The 20,434-nt window shown below is 43.6% G+C and overlaps 1 protein-coding gene across 1 annotated transcript in view; it reads left to right on the top strand.

The window, feature by feature from the left end:
* The window catches only part of Vat1l (vesicle amine transport 1 like), a 163,845-nt gene that overhangs the window by 24,887 nt on the left and 118,524 nt on the right, over nt 1-20,434 (top strand). The window contains exons 2-3 of the mRNA XM_021220394.2: nt 2,416-2,545; nt 9,224-9,439. Coding sequence (XP_021076053.1) covers nt 2,416-2,545; nt 9,224-9,439 — 346 coding nt within the window. The remainder of the gene's footprint in view (nt 1-2,415; nt 2,546-9,223; nt 9,440-20,434) is intronic.

A 20,434-nucleotide genomic window follows, 5' to 3' on the forward strand; every position in this document is an offset into this window, starting at 1 on the left:
GAAAATAGTACAGTCCCAACCACAAATCAGACATGTAATGAACTTGAACTGCATCCACTTCAAGAGGATGTGCATGATGCAACAGATGAACGAAGTCCACAGAGGACAGGTCACCTCTTCTATACTGAAATAGATACTTGCTTCCCAGGAACAGTGGCATGGCACATGACCTGATGGGATCACTGAATAGTTTACTGTAGGAACAGTCTGTCTTGGCCCTTCTGGGAGCTCAGTAGCTTGGATCTCAGCTCACAGTCACCGCACCCACTTCATGCTGGAGGTAACTGAAGACAGCCCTAAGCCGGGTAACCGGCATCCAGCGTGGAGCCTTCCCCAGGGGCAGCTGTGTTTTCTGAATGGCTGAGTGATTATTTTCTGGCATTTCTCTATCAGGGTCTTGGAAAACCCTTAAGTTCTTGCACAAAGGGAAGCAGTGAGCTGAACTGTGCGTGGGGTGAGGTGAAGTGCTTGATTTGAGACAGAAATTCTTTTTACTGTTCTACAGGGACACTTTAGACAATGGATCTTTTCACAGAAGTGAGGTTGGTACACAGCTGATATTGTCCTGTGGCAGCTCTGAAACGGTTTTTAGCACATTCCCTCTTTTATTTTAAAAGAGGGGTGAGGCTTCCTGAAATGTGCACATACTTCTTGCCTTCTTAAGGAAAGACATGTGCTCTGAGACAGTGTTTCTTGAGAAGTGGTGCCACATTTCACGGCTTGGCCCTTCATTTTTACAAGCCTGTGAAATGGGTGCTGCCTAATCCTTGCCTCGCAGATGAGAAAACGGAGGACAGAGAAGCCAACTTAGTGATTTATTCAAGACTGTGTAGTTAGAAGTAGTAAACTTGAGACTTGAATTCCATCTCCCCAGCCCCTTAAGAAACAGGATTTATTGTTGGAGGACATTTTGATTTAAAAAAAGAAAAGAAAAAAAGGACAGGAATCTTTATTAACCATCAAAGTAGAAAATCTGAAAAAGCGTTTCCATTATGCTGGACTTCAAAAAAGAATTTGTCTTTGAGCCAGAAGCGTAAACTTTTACATATCTTCAACATTTCCTTGGTTCCACAGATATCATTTGAGCACCTGCTCTGTGGTGTGACTGTGAGAGAGACCATTGTACGCCAGGTACTATAGAAACAAATACATTTCATGAGGCATACAGCTGCCTTCTGAAGGGCCCCTTACAAGATCCACATCATCTGAGGCAAGATAGGGAGCTCACCTCATTCACGATCAGGAGAACCTCAAGAAAGTGTTGACTTTTCAACCCATCCTTCAAGAAAGCCATCCTCTTTGACTTCCTCCATCCTGTATGAATGAGACCAGCGCATGAGAGTGGGGGACACAGGTAGAATTAGAGGCTATTCTGGCTTCAAAGAGGCCTCGCTGTTCTCATAATAGTTCAAGCCATTTGGCTTGGCCAGAGGCTAACAGGCCTTAGGTTGTTGGATGGAACAGTTTGTTTCCTCAGATGGTGGCTAATGAAAAGGAGAAACTCCTAAGAACCGTATCCCTTGATAAAAGATATCTTTTTCAATGAGATGTGTTCTTCCATGCATGCGGTTAGCGAATGAAGTTAAATGCGGCTCTAAGAATAGATCTAAAGCACAAAGCCATTGGGTGTATTGATGGCATCCGTGAAATGGAGCATGTGATTTCCTATGGCAGTGGCTTAGACATAACTTTCATAACTGTCTCATTTTAAAAGTAACGAATTAACAGGAAATACCCTGTAACTTCTCTCATGCAGGCATGACTTAGATTCTATATTCTCAGATCCCTAGGGCCATCTTTTGATGTCCCTTCTTTGAGCTACCTTCCTCCTATAGGAAATCCTGCAGTCTTTCGATGGCTCCCGTTCGTTTTTTGTGGATGCCGCTTATGTACAGTGCTGGCATAAATATGTGTGGTGATTGAGGAGAGATGGTTGGTTGTCTTGAACCCTTGAAATTAGGTGTCCTTTCTCTTTCTGTCTCATGGAGAGACTGGTAGCCACTGCGTCTGACTGTTTTCCATGTGTCTGCTTCTAGCCACTCCCTAGTATGATTTTTTTAAACCTTTGATTAAGTGCTGGAATGTCTAATGACCAATCTAGTCAATATGTGTTTTCAGACTAAGAGTGAACAGACTCTGAGGGGAGGAGAAAGGGCTGAATCAGAGGGTGAGCAGCAACTCTCCTCGCTGCCAGGAAAGCATTACTTATCCGCACAGAGATAATTGAATTTTGTTTTATTGCTGATATCTAGCTAAGTGGCATTACATTTAGGGACACTTTGGCAAGAAGGAGATTTTTTACAAAAGGGAGGAGAGGAAAGGAGGGGGAGGGGAAAGGCAGGGGAAGGGAAGAAAACGCAGAGCAGTGTTTTCAGTGGCTCTCATTTTGAATATTTTTATACTTGCTGTTCACAGTGGTTTGAACTTCATCGACCTGATGGTGCGACAGGGCAACATTGACAACCCTCCCAAGACCCCCTTGGTGCCAGGATTCGAATGTTCTGGGATTGTTGAAGCTCTGGGGGACAGCGTAAAAGGATACGAGGTAAAGTTTCAAGTCTGACTTCAACTGTCATAATTCTCCAGAGCCTGTGAGGCAGTGAAACTGTGAAAACATATTTCAGATAATAGCAGCCATGTTTTGTTTTGTCGTTTTGTTATTTGGTAATATTCACCATGTTTGCCATGGTAGGACTTTTCAAAAAGAAAAAAGAAAATCTCATGGCCTTATTTGTTGCTTATTTCTTATGATTTTTGTTTTCATATGTAGTCTTGGTTGCTCTTGGCAACAGTTTGGGGAGGTAGGCTGGACAGTGTTGCTATACTCTTTATTCATAATTACTTAACATAGCTATTAAGACTATTTGATAATAGCTAAGTGCACATCCTCTTGCCCCAGCTATAGCCACCATTTCCCACCATCTAACCAACTAAAAAACATAAAAGTAAGTGGAGTTACTTGTTTTACAATGTGGCTCCATAAAGTATTTACTTAGTTGATACCTTTTAAGTTACCATTTATAAATTCCGAACTGTTTTAGGAATGGATAGAGCAGGACTTTAAATTATAAAAACAAAACAAAACAAAAACAACGACAACAACAAAAAAGGTTAAGTCAAATAATTTCCCCCTACTCATAGGATAGAATTGGTGCTGAATTAATGGCTTTGGAAGAGGGCAACAAGTGGTAAGTAGTTTATTCCATTACTCTGCTTTCATACACAGGTGAAATTCTCTATAATAAGACATTTAATTTTGAAAAAAAAAAAGATGCATGCATGACTTTTCCTACAAACTAAGTACAATTTTGTCTATAAAAACTGAAACACTGGGGCTGGCCGGATGGCTATAGGATAAAGGTGCTCTCCATCAAGCCTGATGATTTGCATTTAATCCCCACAACACACCTGGTTGAAGGAGAGACTTGCACATTATTTCCATATGAGCATTGTGGTGCACTCCCGTGCGCGCGCACGTGCAAACACACACACAAACACACACACACACACACACACACACACACACACGATATAATAAACATCTAATGCAACGCCTCAGCAACATCAGCTATGGAAAAATTGTGAGTTTCGAATCTGAAAACTCACCGCAAATCAAATTCAAGGGCTCTCTCGCCCATATCTGAGATCTCAGCAGGGAGGCTCAGTGACCGACATTTGGGAGCTCACTGTCACCAGCTTTGAGGAGAAGTCATCTTTTCTATAATCACAAGGGGACACACACACACACACACACACACGCACACATGCTCCATAAAGGGTTTTACTATCCCCTCAGTTTCACAAGGTGCAGTAATTCTCTATGAGGTTAAAAGGAAGAAAGCTGATCCCAGATTCAAGACACCAAAGCCACTTGACACTTCCTACAGTCTCATGGCCTTGACCCATTTTCCCACCCTCACCCCCAATGCTACAAAAAAAAAAAAAAAATGATGCGAAGAATGAGGAAATAAAGGTGAACCCTGCAAAATCCAGTGCCTGGGCACGTTCCAATTTGACCTTCAGCCTGCAGCTCATCCGCTTCCCAGCTGAGATTTCCCTCTACCTGAAAATACCGAATGTCCCAATGTCCCAAATAATTGGTGATGAGTGCCTGGAAGCCTCATCCCATTTAGAGATGTTTCTGTCAAAGATTCCCAAATAATATAGGAGAAGAAAAGCCCAGAGAAGAAGAAAGAGGGGAAGAAGGAGAAGGAGGAGGAGAAAGAAGAAGGGAAAAAGGAGGAGGATGACGACGAGGACGAGGACGAGGAGGATGAGGAGGATGAGGACAAGGACGAGGAGGAGGAGGACGAGGAGGAGGAGGAGAAGAACAGGAGGAGGAGGAGGAGGAGGAGGAGGAGGAGCTCGTGATTTTCTAATACAACTTTCCTTTCTCTGTCCCTAGTAGATATTCACCAAGGCACACATCTCTCTTCCTGGACGTCCTGCATCCACATGCATCAGTTTGTTCTTCACTCTCCCATATGGCCCCAAAGGAAAATCTCAGTCCGCTCACTTTGTTAACCATGAGCATTGAATAAATATTAGTTACCAGAAGTGTTATCGGTCTTGATTTAGAGGGATAACTTAACATTCTCAATTAGATGCCTTTGTTCTTTAAATATAGCTTATCTTTTGGTTAGCCCTGGCTTGACTGTAATATCAGGCCTTCATGTCAGCCCCTCTCTTCTGCCAGTGATTCTCAGATGTGTATATTTTTTTAAAGGGCCCCTGTATATGTTTCCATACAGAGTATGATATGGGAGAGAGCCGACACCTAATACACTCCGTGTGATTCTAACTTAAGATCCTTAATGTTGGAGATGGAATCCCATTGGGGCTACATGGTCCATGGCACTCTTGGTGTGATCCATAGCAAAGGGTTGTAAAGTTTCTGCCGGAGGCCATCAGTAAAGGTCTGATGTGGGCTCATGGTCTCAGGTCTAATTTTAGTTTTCTTACTAGCATCGACTAGCTGGATAAATAGGCATATATATTTCACATGAATGTGAGTATGTATGTGTATTCCCATCCTACGCTTACACTGTGAAGCACATCAGGACACTCAATTCATTTCCATGTGGATGCCGGTGGCCATTGGCTACTCTGGGGTACTCAGTATGTGCGTCCATTTTCACAAATACATGAAGAAGCAGCCAGTGCTACGACCTCTTCACGACCTGGTCCAAATGCTTACATTGAAGAAAATGCTTAACAGCATCACTGGCAGTGGGGTGGCCTTTCTTTTCTCTCTCACTTTTGTCACTGGGCATCCATTCCTTCTGCTTCATGCAGAGGAGCAGGGCTGTTCTTACCAGTGTGTCACTGAGGTGGGGATGGCCAGTTTGGTCTTTGTAAAACATGTGTTGCTCTTTTCTTGATTTCCACGCACTGTGCTACGAGCACTGGGTCTATATTACTTGATGAATACTGTATCCATTTCAGAGATGAAGAAAAGTGCCTTAAATGGTCACTTTCAGTGTGGCATCATGTTGTGTACTTCTATGCAGTATGTTTTCTTCATAGCACTTTACCTCATGTACATTGGGGTACTTATTCGTGTCTGAAGTACCAAGATGGCAATCATGCTGCTGCTGTGGCTCCTTGACCTTTGACAGTGGTTTGATATTTCTTTGGCTTCCTTTACATGAACATACTAATGGACATTCATTTGTACACGAGGGCTATGATGGAACCCATGTTAAAGGAGTTGCTGCTACTGTTGGACAATGTTAGAAAACAAACGCTAAGCTATAGAGAAAATAAAACACTAGAATCAATTATAAGAAAAATCTGTAAAAACAAAAACAAACAAACAAAAAAACTGAACCATTTCTTTGGGAAAGCCATTAATTTTTGGGAGCTGACACTGACCACAGCAAATCTGTTGCATCTGAAAGCTGTAATATAGCGAGCTAATGTTTCAAATCCCCAAATGTTTTCATTTATCCAGCACTTGGTGACTCATGCATACTGTCAGTGTTTCTTCCACTGTTCTCATTTATCTTTAATAATGATGTGCTACAAAAACAACAACAACAACCTTGTCATTTCAAAAGGATTGCTCCTTCCCTTCCCTTTTCACCGTGCTGTGATAGGCCAGCTCTTGATAGGAGTGCAGCGCTACTTGTGCTTTCCTGAGTTTGCCAATGCTTGCATGCGTCAAGCCACACGAAGACTTTAGGAAAACACCTTCGGGTGCCACACACATCCACTAAACATTGCTCTTCTCTGTTCCCACCCAGCACTGCTCGCCTGTTTCACCCGACGCCTGATTCCTTTTGTTCGGGGCATGCCCGTGTGTTTATGTGGATCTCTCTTCTACCACGCTTGATGACCGCTAGGATCAATAATCCTGGGATCTCGTTCGGACACAAACACAGTGAACTAGATGGATAGGGAGTCTCTCTAGGCCTGAAAAACAAATAAATGAGAAAGTTGTGAACTCCTAGTGTTCAGGAGAGTGTCTTAGTTAGGGTTTTACAACATTTACTTGGGGCTGGCTTACAGGTTCAGAGGTTCAGTCCATTATCATCAAGGTGGGAGCATGGCAGCCTCCAGGCAGGCATGGGGCAGGCCGAGCTGAGAGGTCTATGTCTTCTTCGAAAGGCTGCTACTGGAAGACTGACTTCCAGGCAACTAGGGTGAGGATCTTAAGCCCACACCCACAGTGACACACCTACTCCAACCAGGTCACACCTATTCGAACAAGGCCACACCTCCAAATGGTGCCACTCCCGGGCCCAAGCATATACAAACCATCACAGGGGAGTTCGGGCAAAATTTTAATCAGCTTACTTTATCTGATTCTCTTGTCACCAAAGTAGAATGGGTAGATAACATCTGAGTCAGAAGGTACCTTAACACTGACAGTGCATGACATGTCACTCAAGGGGGAAGGCCCAGAAAAAGTAGGACCTGGACTCTGTGGCCCTTGGAAGATTCTAATACATTGGTTGCAAAGGATCAAAAGTGTCTTGGAATTGGCAGGCAGACTTGAATATCTTTGGGGATGCTACGTTTGGTGTCATAGGAAGGAAACTTTATTATCCATCAGATTCTAATTCCAGAACCTCCCCCTCAAAAACATTATCAAATATATTTATGTTTAAACTTGAAATCTAAATCTGTCCATTAAAGTGGAGAACTTCTTCTATCCAGTATTCAGTGAGTCTGGGAGTACTTACAGGCTTGAGAGAAGGAGAAAAAAAGAAGTCAAGTTTGAACCAGAGCCACAGATAAGGTTGATCAAGGACCTCTCACCATCTAGACCAGAGAGGAGTCAGAGACAGGAGAACCTCTGTGTGTGTGTGTGTGTGTGTGTGTGTGTGTGTGTGTGTGTGTGTGTGTGTGTGTTCAGGTATCAGATAGTCCTCTGTGCCCGGCCATCAGATCACTGTGGTGATTTACTGCTCTCTCAGAGCAAGTAGACCTGCTCCACGTTGTTCCTATTGCTGATAAGCCTACCGGGGCTTGGTGACTCAGATATCTCTCCTGAATTGAGCTATTCCGGCTCCTACAGGGATGCATTGATTCTGGGACAGAGATGTGAGGAACACTATAAATGTGGTTCACACCTCTATAGATCCCATGACATATCTAATTGACTTCCTCTTAACCCAGGTCTGATAGGTGCCAGGGTACATTGGTAAGACTTTATAGACTGAATTTATAGACTGAGGTAATAGCCACCTTATCCCCAGTGCACAGAGCTGTCTGGTTTTAGGACGCAGGCTACTATGGAATCTCTTGGACAACACCACCCCTTTCATACAGGAAAACATGATCTTTACTCATTTGGAATAATGTCTGAAACACCCCTGTTCTCATGCCATCAAGTTAAGAGCTTATTTTCTACTAAGATATTCCTTCCAGATAGAATTGCCTCCTAAGCCCCGCCACTCAAAGTATTTGCTACCTGCAGTTTTTCAGAGAATATGAACAACTGGGGAGTGTGGATGGTAATTCATTCATCATTCTATCATCTGTTCTTGGAATTCAAGACTGAGAAGGGGCTTGAATAAACAGTCGTGGCAGGAGAGCATTGTGATGTCATGAAAAGATATATGACGGACAGCTCTTTGCCATTATAAACTCAGGTCAGAGATAGAAAACATCATTGGTTTCAACATGTGCATAGTGAGCTGTCATGGAGACTAAATAACCGATGTAATGTGAAAATTAGAGCTTACCATATAGTATGTAATTATTTTTGTTCAGTGAATGTTTTCTTTCTGTTATAATCAAATGTGCAAATAGAACAACCTCTCAAGAAGAGAGGTTCCAAACCAGGGTGAAAATCCAGGGGCACTGGAGTGTGATGACTAATAAAAACCTAAGGGAAGAGCATACAGTGCAGGCAGATGGCAGTTTGGGAAGGAGAGCAGAAGAGCTGTATGGTACTTCTATTTTATCAGATGTCCCAATACAGCTCAGCCTCTGCTCACAACTAGACAATCTTCAGAATTCTAGTGACAGAAAACAAAGGTATAGCTCAGTTAATAGAATGCTTATCTAGCACACATGAGGTACTGATTTGAAGTCCTCAGCCACTATGTAAAACCAGACCTGCTGGGGCATGCCTAGAATCCCACTTCTTGGAAGGAGGAGATAGGAAGATCAGAGTTCAAAGTCATCCTCAACCACATAGCAAGTTTTAGGCCATCCTAGAGTACATGGGACGGTTTGAAAAGGAGGAGAAGTAAGAGGGGAGGAGGAAGAGGAGGAGGAGGAGGAGGAGGAGGAAGGAGGAAGAAGAAAAGGAGGAGGAGGAGGAGGAACAGGAGGAGGAAGAGGAGGAGGAGGAAGGAGGAAGAAGAAAAGGAGGAGGAGGAGGAGGAGGAGGAAATAGTTATTTCAGTAACAGAATGACTTTACCCAAATTTGTAACTGTGAGAGAAAATGATAGCAAGGAAGACATGACTAGGTAGCTCCAGATCCAGAAATACAGAAATCTCAACGGCTCAGTAGTCATATTATTTATAGCTGTTTACTGGAGTTTTTACTGAAAATGTATAGAAAACAGTTTGATTCATCAAAAAAAAAACAAATATGAAAATCATAAGGATTTCTACAGAGCTCACAGTGTATATTCATTGGGAAAATCAGTCTATGTGTATTATATAAGAGAAACCCTGTGCACATTGTATACCATGGACAGCTCCCGGTGTGTCTGGTCCTTCTCCTCAGAATCCCATTTAGCCTTATATTTCTTTATTCTCAGATCGGAGACCGCGTCATGGCATTTGTCAACTACAATGCCTGGGCTGAGGTGGTCTGTACTCCAGTGGAGTTTGTCTACAAGATCCCCGATGACATGAGTTTCTCTGAGGCTGCTGCTTTCCCCATGAATTTCGTCACCGCGTACACAATGCTCTTTGAGATTGCCAACCTCCGCGAAGGCATGTCCGTGCTCGTGCACTCAGCCGGCGGTGGAGTGGTAAGTTTGCTGCTTGGGGTTCGGTTTCTTCAAGGCCCTGATGGTACCAATGGAGTTGAAATGGACAATGCGGTTCTTATATGAGTTGTGGTCATTGGTAGGAGTGATCTACAATAGAGGCATCATGAATTGCAAAAGCCTTTATAGATTATTGCAGTGGGGTTAGGTTAAGTCTCAGAGATGGTCTCTCTTGGGCTTAGGGTGGTCTCAGAATGTCATGTGAGGACCCAGCAGTCTCAGGCATGGCTTTTGGAGAAAGGCACTGGTAGTGAAGTGTTGTGTTGAACATTATGAATGTTGGGAGAACCTAGGCCATTTGTTTTCATGTTTCCACTTACTCGGGACTCAGGAAATGGCTATCAGTAAAGTGCTTACCATGTGTGCATGTAGACCTGAGTGTGAACTCCAAGAACCTATACAAAAAGTCTGACACCAAGGAGGAGGAGACAGGGACATGTGGGGGGCAGCCAGTCCACACTACTTGACAAATTCCAAGCCAGTGAGAATTCCTGAGGAATGACCTCTGGCCTCCATATGGATGCACACACATGTACACATACACATACAAATATACATACACATAATACATACATACATACATACATATACACACATACATATACACATATATACACACATACATACACAGACACATACACACACATACACAAGCCACTATTTAGTTGACTTTCAGGAATAAGTAGAAATATTTAAAAAGCTGTGAGACCGTGGCTCAGGTATACATACATATTCTAGCTCGCTATTGATGTGATAGTAAAGATTAAACCTCATCAGGCTAAAATTGCCTAAATTGAGTTTCTGTAAAAATATACAGTCTTAATAGTGCCAAGATTTCTGTCAGCTTTGCAGTAAAAGTTGGAGTGGACATTTCGCAGATAGCTCATAAAGAATACCAACTTAGGCTGTGATTTTTACAGAACTATAATTGGGCATCGGGAAGTAATTCAGTCCAGAGCAGGATGTGTGGTCTCTGGAGTGGCCCAAATGTAGCCACTGCTCCATCAAAGCCTTAGATACATCAATTTTCTCTGACTATAGAATGTCCAGATGGCTGGAGATGGTAATTCCCCCCCTAATCAAATCTTGAGAAACTGGTGGAAAATTGGTTCATGAGCCCTTAAATGAAAGTAACAAAATAAAGCAATGGTGTGGGACTCCTATCAGGAACTTTATGGGCATGTTCCAATCCCACTCCGATTGCCTTGCTGATGAAGCTCTGAGTTCGGGGGCTGTGACTCAGGGTGTGCCCCAGCTCTGGATGTGGCATAGTCATGCCACATCTACTGGGAAGACATTTGCATCTACTTGTAATGTGGGATGCTCTCTACTTTGGATTCTTCCCCCTCATCTCTAAGCAGTGATCCTAGCGCAGTGACCGCCATCCCCCATTTGGCAGATATTGGAGTGATGGATAGGGAGTGAGAGGGGCATCCATGCACAAGTCATAATCCACTCCCACCCTCTTGACCATGTGCTGCATGCTCTTGGTGGTCTGACACCTTCCCCCTAGCTTCAGAGAGACAAGGGGATGAGAAGGGCTAGCCTCTGACCTCTACAGAGCTCCTCGGTAAAGGACCCCAGGAAGATGGTGCCAGGTTAACATCTCCCTCTCCCTAGTTTCCTTCCAGCCATGCTGACCTGCTTACTCTTCTCAGAGCACACCAACCACTCTAAAACTCTGTGCTTTTCTCACATCCTAGTTCTTGTTTCCAGAACTATCTTCTCACATGATTCAAGTGTCACCTCCTCTGAGAAGCCATGCAACAGTCCATGTCTGGGTAATCCCCCTTGTCACTGCTACAGAATAATCCTTATAGCCACAAGGATTTCCTTTCAGATGGTTTCTCCTGAGCAGTGTTTCATGGTCTAACCCGTTATCTAGTAGAAAGCGTGGATGGTTGTGTGGTCAAACACCCTGCATTCGACACTCGGATCTGTCGTCCAATAGCTAGATGCTTGTGAGCAATTTAAAGTCCAGAAAGTGGAAATGCCATTGTCTGCCTTATGACCTGGCATGAAAAGGAGAAAGTGGAGTTACAATTATGACTGACATAAAGCCCACTAATTCTCCAGAGAAAGGGAGGGGAATGATGGGGTAGGGAGAGGGAAAGAGTAAGAAAAGAAAGGATGGAGATTTGGAAGGACTGAAGGAGGAAACAGATACAGAGAGGAAAAGAGAGACTGACCTTTATATTTATAGTACCAGGAACAATCTTGGACCCAAAGCATGGATGAATAACTTATTATTTCTGGCAAAGATTTGATGCAAGCAAGGTTTTACTCTCATTCATAGATCATGCTTTTAAAGGTATGCAACAAACTGACACCTCATCTCTACTCAAATTTATACAGTTTAATCACAAAGCATCATGCAAGCTCAGATCAAAGGGAATCCTTCAAAGATATCTAGCCAGTACTCCTCAAACTGACAAGGTCATGAAAATAAAAAAGACAAAGAGCCCCCTGAAAAGCAGTCACATACGAGAGGAGACAAAGAAGATGTGATATATGTGTTGGCGCTAGACAGGTCTCAGAAGAGGGGATCACGATTGGGGAATTGCCTTTAACTGACTGGTCCATTGACAAGGCTGTGGGGGAATTTTCTTAGTGATTGATGTGGGATGGACCAGTCCCCTGGGTGGAGTTCTCCAGGGGAGGAGAGCCTGGATAACATAAGAAATCGGGCTGCGGGAGCCTATAGGTGGCACAGCCTCTGCTTCTGTCCCTGACTCCAGGTTGTTGATTGAATTCCTGCCCTGATGTCCCTAAATCATGGACTGTGGTTGGGGAAATGTAAACTAAGTTACTTTGATTGGTGTTTTATCACAGCAACAGGAAATCAAACTAGGAAAACGTGGAAGTGCAATATGGCACCCTAGATCAACTCCTGGGTTGGAGAGTATAGCCTAAAGGGAAAACTGGTGAAATTCAAAGAGCCTCTGCAGCTTAGTTAATATGAGGTTGATTTCCTAGTTCAGATGAATGTAGCCTGCAGTGGAATGCATTGCTATTAAAGATAGCAAGGTGATGTTTATATAAAAAGGCTCTATACTCTTTTCTACCTCTTTAAAAAAGCTAAAACTGTTCTAATATAAAGAGGAGGGGGAAAGGTAGATAATTTCTGCTGAGGGATTCTTGGCTAAGATAAATGGATTTTCAAAGCCTTTGCATTTCTCCAGCCCTGCCACAGCAGTCTCTCATTTTCCCCAAGCAAAAGAATGCTTGAGAGAAAATAACTAGGTCTCCATCAATCCTGCCTTTAGTTGCAAATCGGAAGGACTGGATGAAGCATCTGCAACTCTTTCCTGGAAGTGAATGAGGTTTTGTGCATGGCCTCCCAGCTGAAACACTGGGAGGAAGAAGGAGAGAGAGGGAAGAGGGGGAGGGGGAAAGAAGAGGGGGAAATAGGAGGAAGAAGGAGAGAGGAGGGGGAAGAAGAGAGATGGAAAGGAAAATAGTGAGGTGAGAAGGGGGGAGGGAGAGAGGGAGAGAGAGAGAGAGAGAGAGAGAGAGAGAGAGAGAGAGAGAGAGATTGTGAAGAGAGAGCCGATCTGACCATATATCTTGGAAAGGGAAGCACAGTTTAACTTTCAGGTAACTGGCTCCAACTCAGTGACTACCCTCCGTTCGGTATGAATGAGGTATCTCTCAGTATCATCCAAACCCTTGCAAAGGATCAACCACAAAAGGGAATGGGGAGTCTAAGTGTCCACTAAATTATCCCACGTGCCCAGCACTAGTGGGCCCGATGGATTCAGGATTCTTTTGCATGAAACCTTGAGAACATGGAGAAAGCCTCAAGGTATTAAGTTTAGGTGGGCAGAGTAACACCTTTGCTTCTTTTCTTGTTGTTCTGATTAAAGAAAAAAAAATACAGACAAAAGCAACTTAGGGGAGAAAGAGGTTTTCTTTGAGCCAGAGTTCGAGGGTAGTGTCAGTCATGGTAGAGAAGTCATAGCAGCCGAAGATGGAAGCAGCTGGTGACCTCATAGTATGTCAGAGAAGAACCTGTTATAGTTCTTAGATTCAAGACTCGAGTACTTGTGTCAATGCCAGTGCCTTTCATGATCAGTCAAGGCTTAGTTTTCAACAAAATACTCCTTTAAGCTGAAATCTGCTCAGAGAGAATTCTTGATGCTCCCTGGCTGCCGGGACACGATCTCTGCTCTACCACGCCCTCCCCATCACAATCAGGAATCAGATTGATATTTCAATGCTGTTGTCGGATCCCTTTCTCCATTTATACAATTCAGGATCCTAGCTAGATAATGGCGCCGCCCACAGTAAGCAAGTCTTCCCATCTGAATTAATCCAATGGAGATCATCTCTCATAGTCAGGCCCAGAAGCCTGTTCCCCCTCTAGGGTCTGTCAAGTTGACCGTTGACACTAACCATCTCAGCAAGAGTCAGCTTTGATATAGGGACTCTTTTCAATGGTGAAAAGTTGGTCTGTCTCAGGATCTCAGCACAATGTGTTGGGGAGGGCATGGCAGAGCAGAGATCGTGTCCCAGCAGCCAGGAAGCAGCGAGAATTCTCTCTGAGCAGATTTCAACTTAGAAGAATATTTTGTTGAAAACAAAGCCATGATTGATCATGAAAGGCACTGGCATTGACACAAGTACTCAAGCCTACAACCTAAGAACTATAACGGATTCTTCTCTGACATGCTCTCCTTTCCAAACCCTGGGGTTCATTCATTCACTCACTCATACAATTCAGTAGATAGATTGTGCAAAAATCCACTTCATTCAAGACGTTGATTTATGCACTAGAAATTGAACAAGGAACTAAACAGATTCTCCCCTTTCAGTGAGAAGTCCCATAAATCAAAAGCGGACACATAAATTAAATGATCCCGTAGATAGCTTTGTTGTGGGCTTTGGAAGGAGATGCATGCTAACAGGAATGTTTATAACAGAGAACAGACCTGGGAGAGAGCGGGGCGTGGAATCAGAATGTCACCTCCTCATGGGGGTGCCATTTGCACTGCATTCTAAGGATGATGGGTGAACTGGATCATGGAGGAAGCTGAAGACCTTTGTGACAAGCACATCCAGGATGAGCTGATCACGAGGGTAGGGGGCTTTATTAGAAATGGAGGTGGTTTGGGTTTTCATGAGAAATGGAGGGTATGGCTTTGGTTCGAGAATTCCTAGCAACAGGATATTTCCTATCTCCACCAACCCCTCCCCGTCTGTCTTGTCTTGGTTTCTGTTGCTGCTGTAAATATGATCAAATGCAATGTGGAGAGAAAGAGGTTCTTTTCGTCTTACTTGTTACAACCCATTGGTGATGGAAGCAGAGTGGGAGCTCAAGGAAGACAGGGACTTCAACAGGGTGGGGACTCACAACAGAACTCAGGAAGGAAGCTGCTTACCAGCTTGCTATTCATGGCTCATCAGCATTTCTTACACAACCCAGGACTACCTGCCTGGGGCTGGGACCACCCCCATCAAGATAATGGCTTAGAGACATGGCTAAAGGCCATTATAATTGAAGCAATTTTTAAAATTTTTATTTTATTTTATTTACATATCCACTTTACATCACGCTCACTGCCCTCTCCCCGTCACCCCTCCCAGAATCCTTCCCCCATCCTCCTCCCTTTCCTCCTCTGAGTGGATGGTTCCCCCTGGGTCCCTCCCACACATACACCCTGATAATTCAAGTCTCTGTGAGGCTGGGCGCTTCCTCCCCCACTGAGGCCAGAGAAGGCAGTCCAGCTAGTAGAATACACCCCAAATATAGGCATCAGCTTTTGGAACAGCCACTGTTCCAGTTTGGGACCCACATGAATGCCAAGCTGCTCATCTGCTACATATGAGTGGAGAGGCCTAGGTCCAGCCCATGTATGTTCTTTGGTTGATGGTTCAGACACTGAGAGTCCCAAGGATCCAGGTTAGTTGACTCTGTTGGTCTTCCTGTGGCGTTCCTATTCTATTCTTTAACTGACATTCCATCGTACAACTCTGGACTTTGTCAAGTTGCAGCTGAAGCTAACTCTGAGCCCATTCTTCTGCAATTATGTTACCATTTCCAGTATCACTCACCTGTGTTATTGCTGCAGCTCTTTAACTGTTTCCTGCTCACAAGGTCCTATATTAGACAGGGTTCTCTAGAGTCACAGAACTTATGGGTAGTCTCTATATAGTAAAGGAATTTATTGATGACTTAGTCTGCAGTCCAACTTCCAACAATGGTCAGTAGCAGCTGTGAATGGAAGTCCAAGCATCTAGCAGTTGCTCAGTCCCACACGGCAAACAGGCAAAGGAGAAAGAGCCTTCCTTCTTCCAATTTCCTTATATGGTCTCCAGCAGTAGGTGTAGCCCCGATTAAAGGTGTGTGCCAACACACCTTTAATCCCAGATGACCTTGAACTCAGAGATCTCCCTGTTTTAATCTTCTGGAATCCATAGCCACTATGCCTCAAGGTCTCCATACCAAGATCCAGGTCAGAAACTTGTATCTCCCAGCCTCCAGATTAGGATCACTGGTGAGCCTTCCAATTCGGGGTTGTAGTTCATTCCAGATATAGTCGACAACCAGGCATAGCCACTAAAGGTCCCCTCTTAATTATTTTTAAATCTCTGTGCATGATGTATGTGTGTACATGTGTGGTTATGTGCATGTGTGTGCCATGGTAAGCATGTGGATGTCAGAGGACAATCTTGGGAGTCAGTCTTTGTCTCCCACTTTGTTTGAGACAACATTCTTTGGTTGTTCATTGCTGAATACCCCAGGCTAGCCACCCTACAGCTTCTGGGGATTCACCTGCCTCTGCCTCCTGCCTCACCATAGGAGTGCTGAGATGGCTGGTATATTCTACCACATTTACAACACTTGGCTGTTAAATTAATGCTAGGGACTCAAATTTAGGTCACCATGATTCCACAATATGGACTTGAAACACAGAGCTGTGTGTCCAGCCCCACCTCTCTATGTTCCTTTAGCTCTTTGCTTGTGATCAGAATGGTTCTGCAACCCACCAATCTGCCACTATACCTTTTGCTGTAGTCATCAGTGAGGATGGTGGGGGACTAACAGGGGTTATTCTCAGGTTAACATCAATATCCTTACCTTCTTCTTGTGTGCTACCCATACTGTCAGGATTCTTCTGCAGCTCCTATCTGTCCACTTCTCTTAGGTCTTTACCTCCATGGGACAGAAGGACATTTGGTATCCAAAAAGGGCATGGGAAAGATGGGTAGCTGACCACCCAGCTCTGTGCTCTCCTCTGTATAAAAAGCTGCACAACCAAGGATTGCTTTTCAAGCTGATCCTGGCTATACCCCACCCTCAGATCTAGCTGGAATGGTGTGCTGATGTTGGGCTGACGATGGGGTACAGACAGACTCTCCATAACACGCAACACTTCCAAGTCTGTCTCTTCTACCACAATCTCCTTTGAATTTTCTCCCCAGTTTGTTGAAGGTGTTGAGTTCAACACAAGAGACATTCTGAACCTAGTACTATTCCATTAACCCAGAATCCTGGATTTTTTTTTCACTTTCTTCCCCGGACCCATATATTCTTTGCCTCACCGTGATGAACTTCGTGTAAGCAAGGGGAAGAAGAGAAACTGGTACCATCAAAAACCTCTCCAATGTCCTAGATCTCCTTTTGCAGCCACCTATGTTGCAAGAAGTTCTTTCAGGTTGTGTCTGGTGTTTCTGCCTCCCAATCTACATCTTCCTTCTCCTTGAGCTTTCCCAACCAATGGCAATGATTCCAACCTGAGAACTGTAGTCAGAAAGTCTGGGTCCGAAGCCCAGTGCCTTGAACAACTGCTTAGTGTTTTAGTTTCTTCTGCTATATGGGAAATCAAAACAATGCAACTACTATACTCTTCTGAGCTCTGTTCATGCTATATGAGCTAATGCTCAATTCAGAGGATCAGGCTTAGTATATTGGCAATGATAAGTGAGGGTCAGTTTGCCTCATCCCATTCCCCTCAATCCAAAAAACACATATCACATTATTCTTGTGCATATATCCTGCTTCATAAGTAAATAGTTGTAGACCAAAAAGCTCATCACTTAAAAAAAAATATTCTAGATGACATGTTTGCTGAGAGGTTCTGTTACTGAATTAATCCCAGAGGAAAATGAACATCCCCAGAATTCGTATAAAATTGCATCAATTCGGCTGTTTGGGGGAGCTCTTGATCACGCCAGCCAATGCTTTTCTATGACATTTCATTCTGCATCGCATCTGGTATGCATACTAGGTAAATGAGATCCATTCTCATGGACTCTGTGCCTGTCCTTCCATCACCCCTCCACCTCTCCAGCATCCTTGGTCTCCTCCTTCAGGGACCTGAATAGCAGCTCCATACAAATAGTCACAGAGCTGGAAGGTGACAAAGACATCACAATTCTTTGCCATTCACCAGCTGTGCACCAGATGCTTTGGAACATTTGTTTATTTCCTATTAAGTTCTCTCTGCTGCACTCTGTATCACCATGGAAAAGAGACTGTGAACTCTCAGTTTAAAAAATCCCTCTGTTTAGTTCTTCTTTTATCTTCCCACTCCATCTGTAAATTTGGAGTAAGACGACTGTCTGTCTTAGCAGTTACTGGTGAGCCTAGATCAGCACTTGCCATACCATCAACACCAACAAACGTTTAGCTCTTATCATCAGCTGGACTAAGAATATCAATGATGCTTCCAAAGCCATGGAGTTCATTAGTCAGAGGGTTAGGTTGACCCCAAGTATCAGTGCTCTTGACACTACCCCAGTAGCAGTGGCTTCAGAAACACCTACACCTCTCTTCGTTTTTTTTTTCTGCCTATTTCACTTTGTACCGTGGAACAAGGGAGATTTTTCTGTGGTGAGACACTTGGTCCCTAAAGGGCCTTCAACAATAGGAAACAGAACTGCTAAAAATTTAAAGAGAACAAAGTGGCCCTGCCATGTCCTTCATGCATAATTGACATCGCCAGAATTAACTGCACCTTCACATCAGCAGAAAGGGCCAGGACTGGGGTTAAGACCTCCTCTGAGTGCCAACCCTGGGAGACAAGCATTTGCTTTCCTAAATGTCCACCGTGCTCCTGGGATATGCAATGGAATGGGGTCCCCACTCTCTGTCCTCAGAAACATTTGACTACAACATTGAGTATGGATTCCTTTATGCCACAAATGTGCATTATATTAGATAGATATTAAACATGTTAGGTATATAGATATTAAACGTGTTAGATAGATCTAAACAATTTGCTGGCATAGGGAATATTTATATACTCTTCTAAGCTCTGTCCAGGTCTGGAAAAGCCTTCCTTGAGCTGTATTCTAGTTGCTTTTAACCTGCACATAAATCATGACTAGCTTGAAGAACTATCTTTATCATAAATATTGTAAAGGTTGAGTTTGGCCTCAGAGACAGGATCCATTCACTCAATATTGGCTGAATAAATCTATCGGCTCTTTAGAGTAGACACACTCAAGTAGATTGAGCTTCATAATTCCCATTCATTGTCTGTGAGACAGAAACTATAACAGTTCCATTTTAATAGAGGAAACTAAGGCATGGAACGGCATCCTGGTTGTTTGAGGTTATATTGTGCTATTAATGAGGACTGGTGTGTGAACGCTCTGTGTAGGGGTTCAATGTTTAAAAGGGTCTGGCTGTGTAGATGAGTGGGTTGTGCCAACGGAAGCCTTGTTTCCACTTGGAGTGAGATGAGATGGATTCTCCTTATTTTGGGCACTCCTCTTCTAAACTGAGTACAACCTGGGTCCACCCAGGAGCTGAGGAATCTTCAAGAGGAGGGAAGACTCAGTAGATGACTTCTCACGGAATCTGGCAAAGCCAGACTGGATCTTCCCTTGACCATAACACTCCATCTGAAATTAAACCCCCAATTGCCACATGCACAAAGGCAAAGGCAGTACCAGTCCTTCATTCCTGCATCTTGTCCCCTGAACCTACATCAAGCACATAGCTTGATGAATATTTGGAGAAAGTATGAAGAAATCACAAAGGGAAAACATCCAAAAGTTTAAAAGGTCAACAAAAGCTTTTGTAGTGGAGAGTCTAGATTCTAAACCAGATCTGGAGTTCATCCTCGCTTTTCTAGTTGCCAAGCAAAGCATGGGGGTGAGGCAGACTGACTTCTCTGGACCCTGTTTTTCTATCTGTAAGAATGTGGCTATAATGTCTGTCTCGTGTTTCTCGTGTGTTGTGTTTATAAAGAGGATTTTGTGGGTGGATTGTCATACTCTCCAGCAAAGAGAAAATGGACATGCTACCTGCCATTATTAATAATACCATTACCAACACAGTATCATCATTATCATCTAATTAGGAATACTCAGTGGTACTTTGGCATTCACAGCCAGAAGCAGATGAGAAATGAACAACACAGTCTGAGGGTTGCAAGCTTTTGACACCTGAGACAAGGGCAAATAAGGCTAATCATGCCGCCTCCCATTTATCTTTCCTGAAACTGTCTGTTTAGGGCACTGGAATGTTTTGGATTGCTCAGATCATCTCACTTGTGCCTTTCCAAACATCAGATTCCTTGAACACAGAAGAGATCATTAAACTTTAAGGAAAAGTTGGCTTCAGAGTTCTTGAACACTTGCCAAGTTCTTCAACCAAATGGACTAGTCTTCTCTGGGTTTAGATGACACTGGGGACCCATCAGCTTCCCCAGCGATACACCTAAAAGGTCACTCTTGCTTTTCAGAGTAGTATTGCCTTATTAAGAGAAAGAATTGTCTCAGATAGGATTTATATAGAATTTATACCTTTTCCTTATTTTTCATATTTGTAGTCTTGGCTCCAGCTGATACTCTTGGGTTCTTTGTCCCCAGTCCTAGGTACCATGATGCCTAAGATGACCTCTGATTATCCCAGCCACTATCTTCTCAGCTCACTCCAGGGTAAATTCAAGTTGCCCTTTCCTGACATATCCTCCTTGCTCAAGATATAGTTGTGCCCCTAAGTTAGAACAGGGAAATGAAAGT

Source organism: Mus pahari, chromosome 20, assembly GCF_900095145.1.
Source record: "Mus pahari chromosome 20, PAHARI_EIJ_v1.1, whole genome shotgun sequence".
NCBI classification, from domain to species: domain Eukaryota; kingdom Metazoa; phylum Chordata; class Mammalia; order Rodentia; family Muridae; genus Mus; species Mus pahari.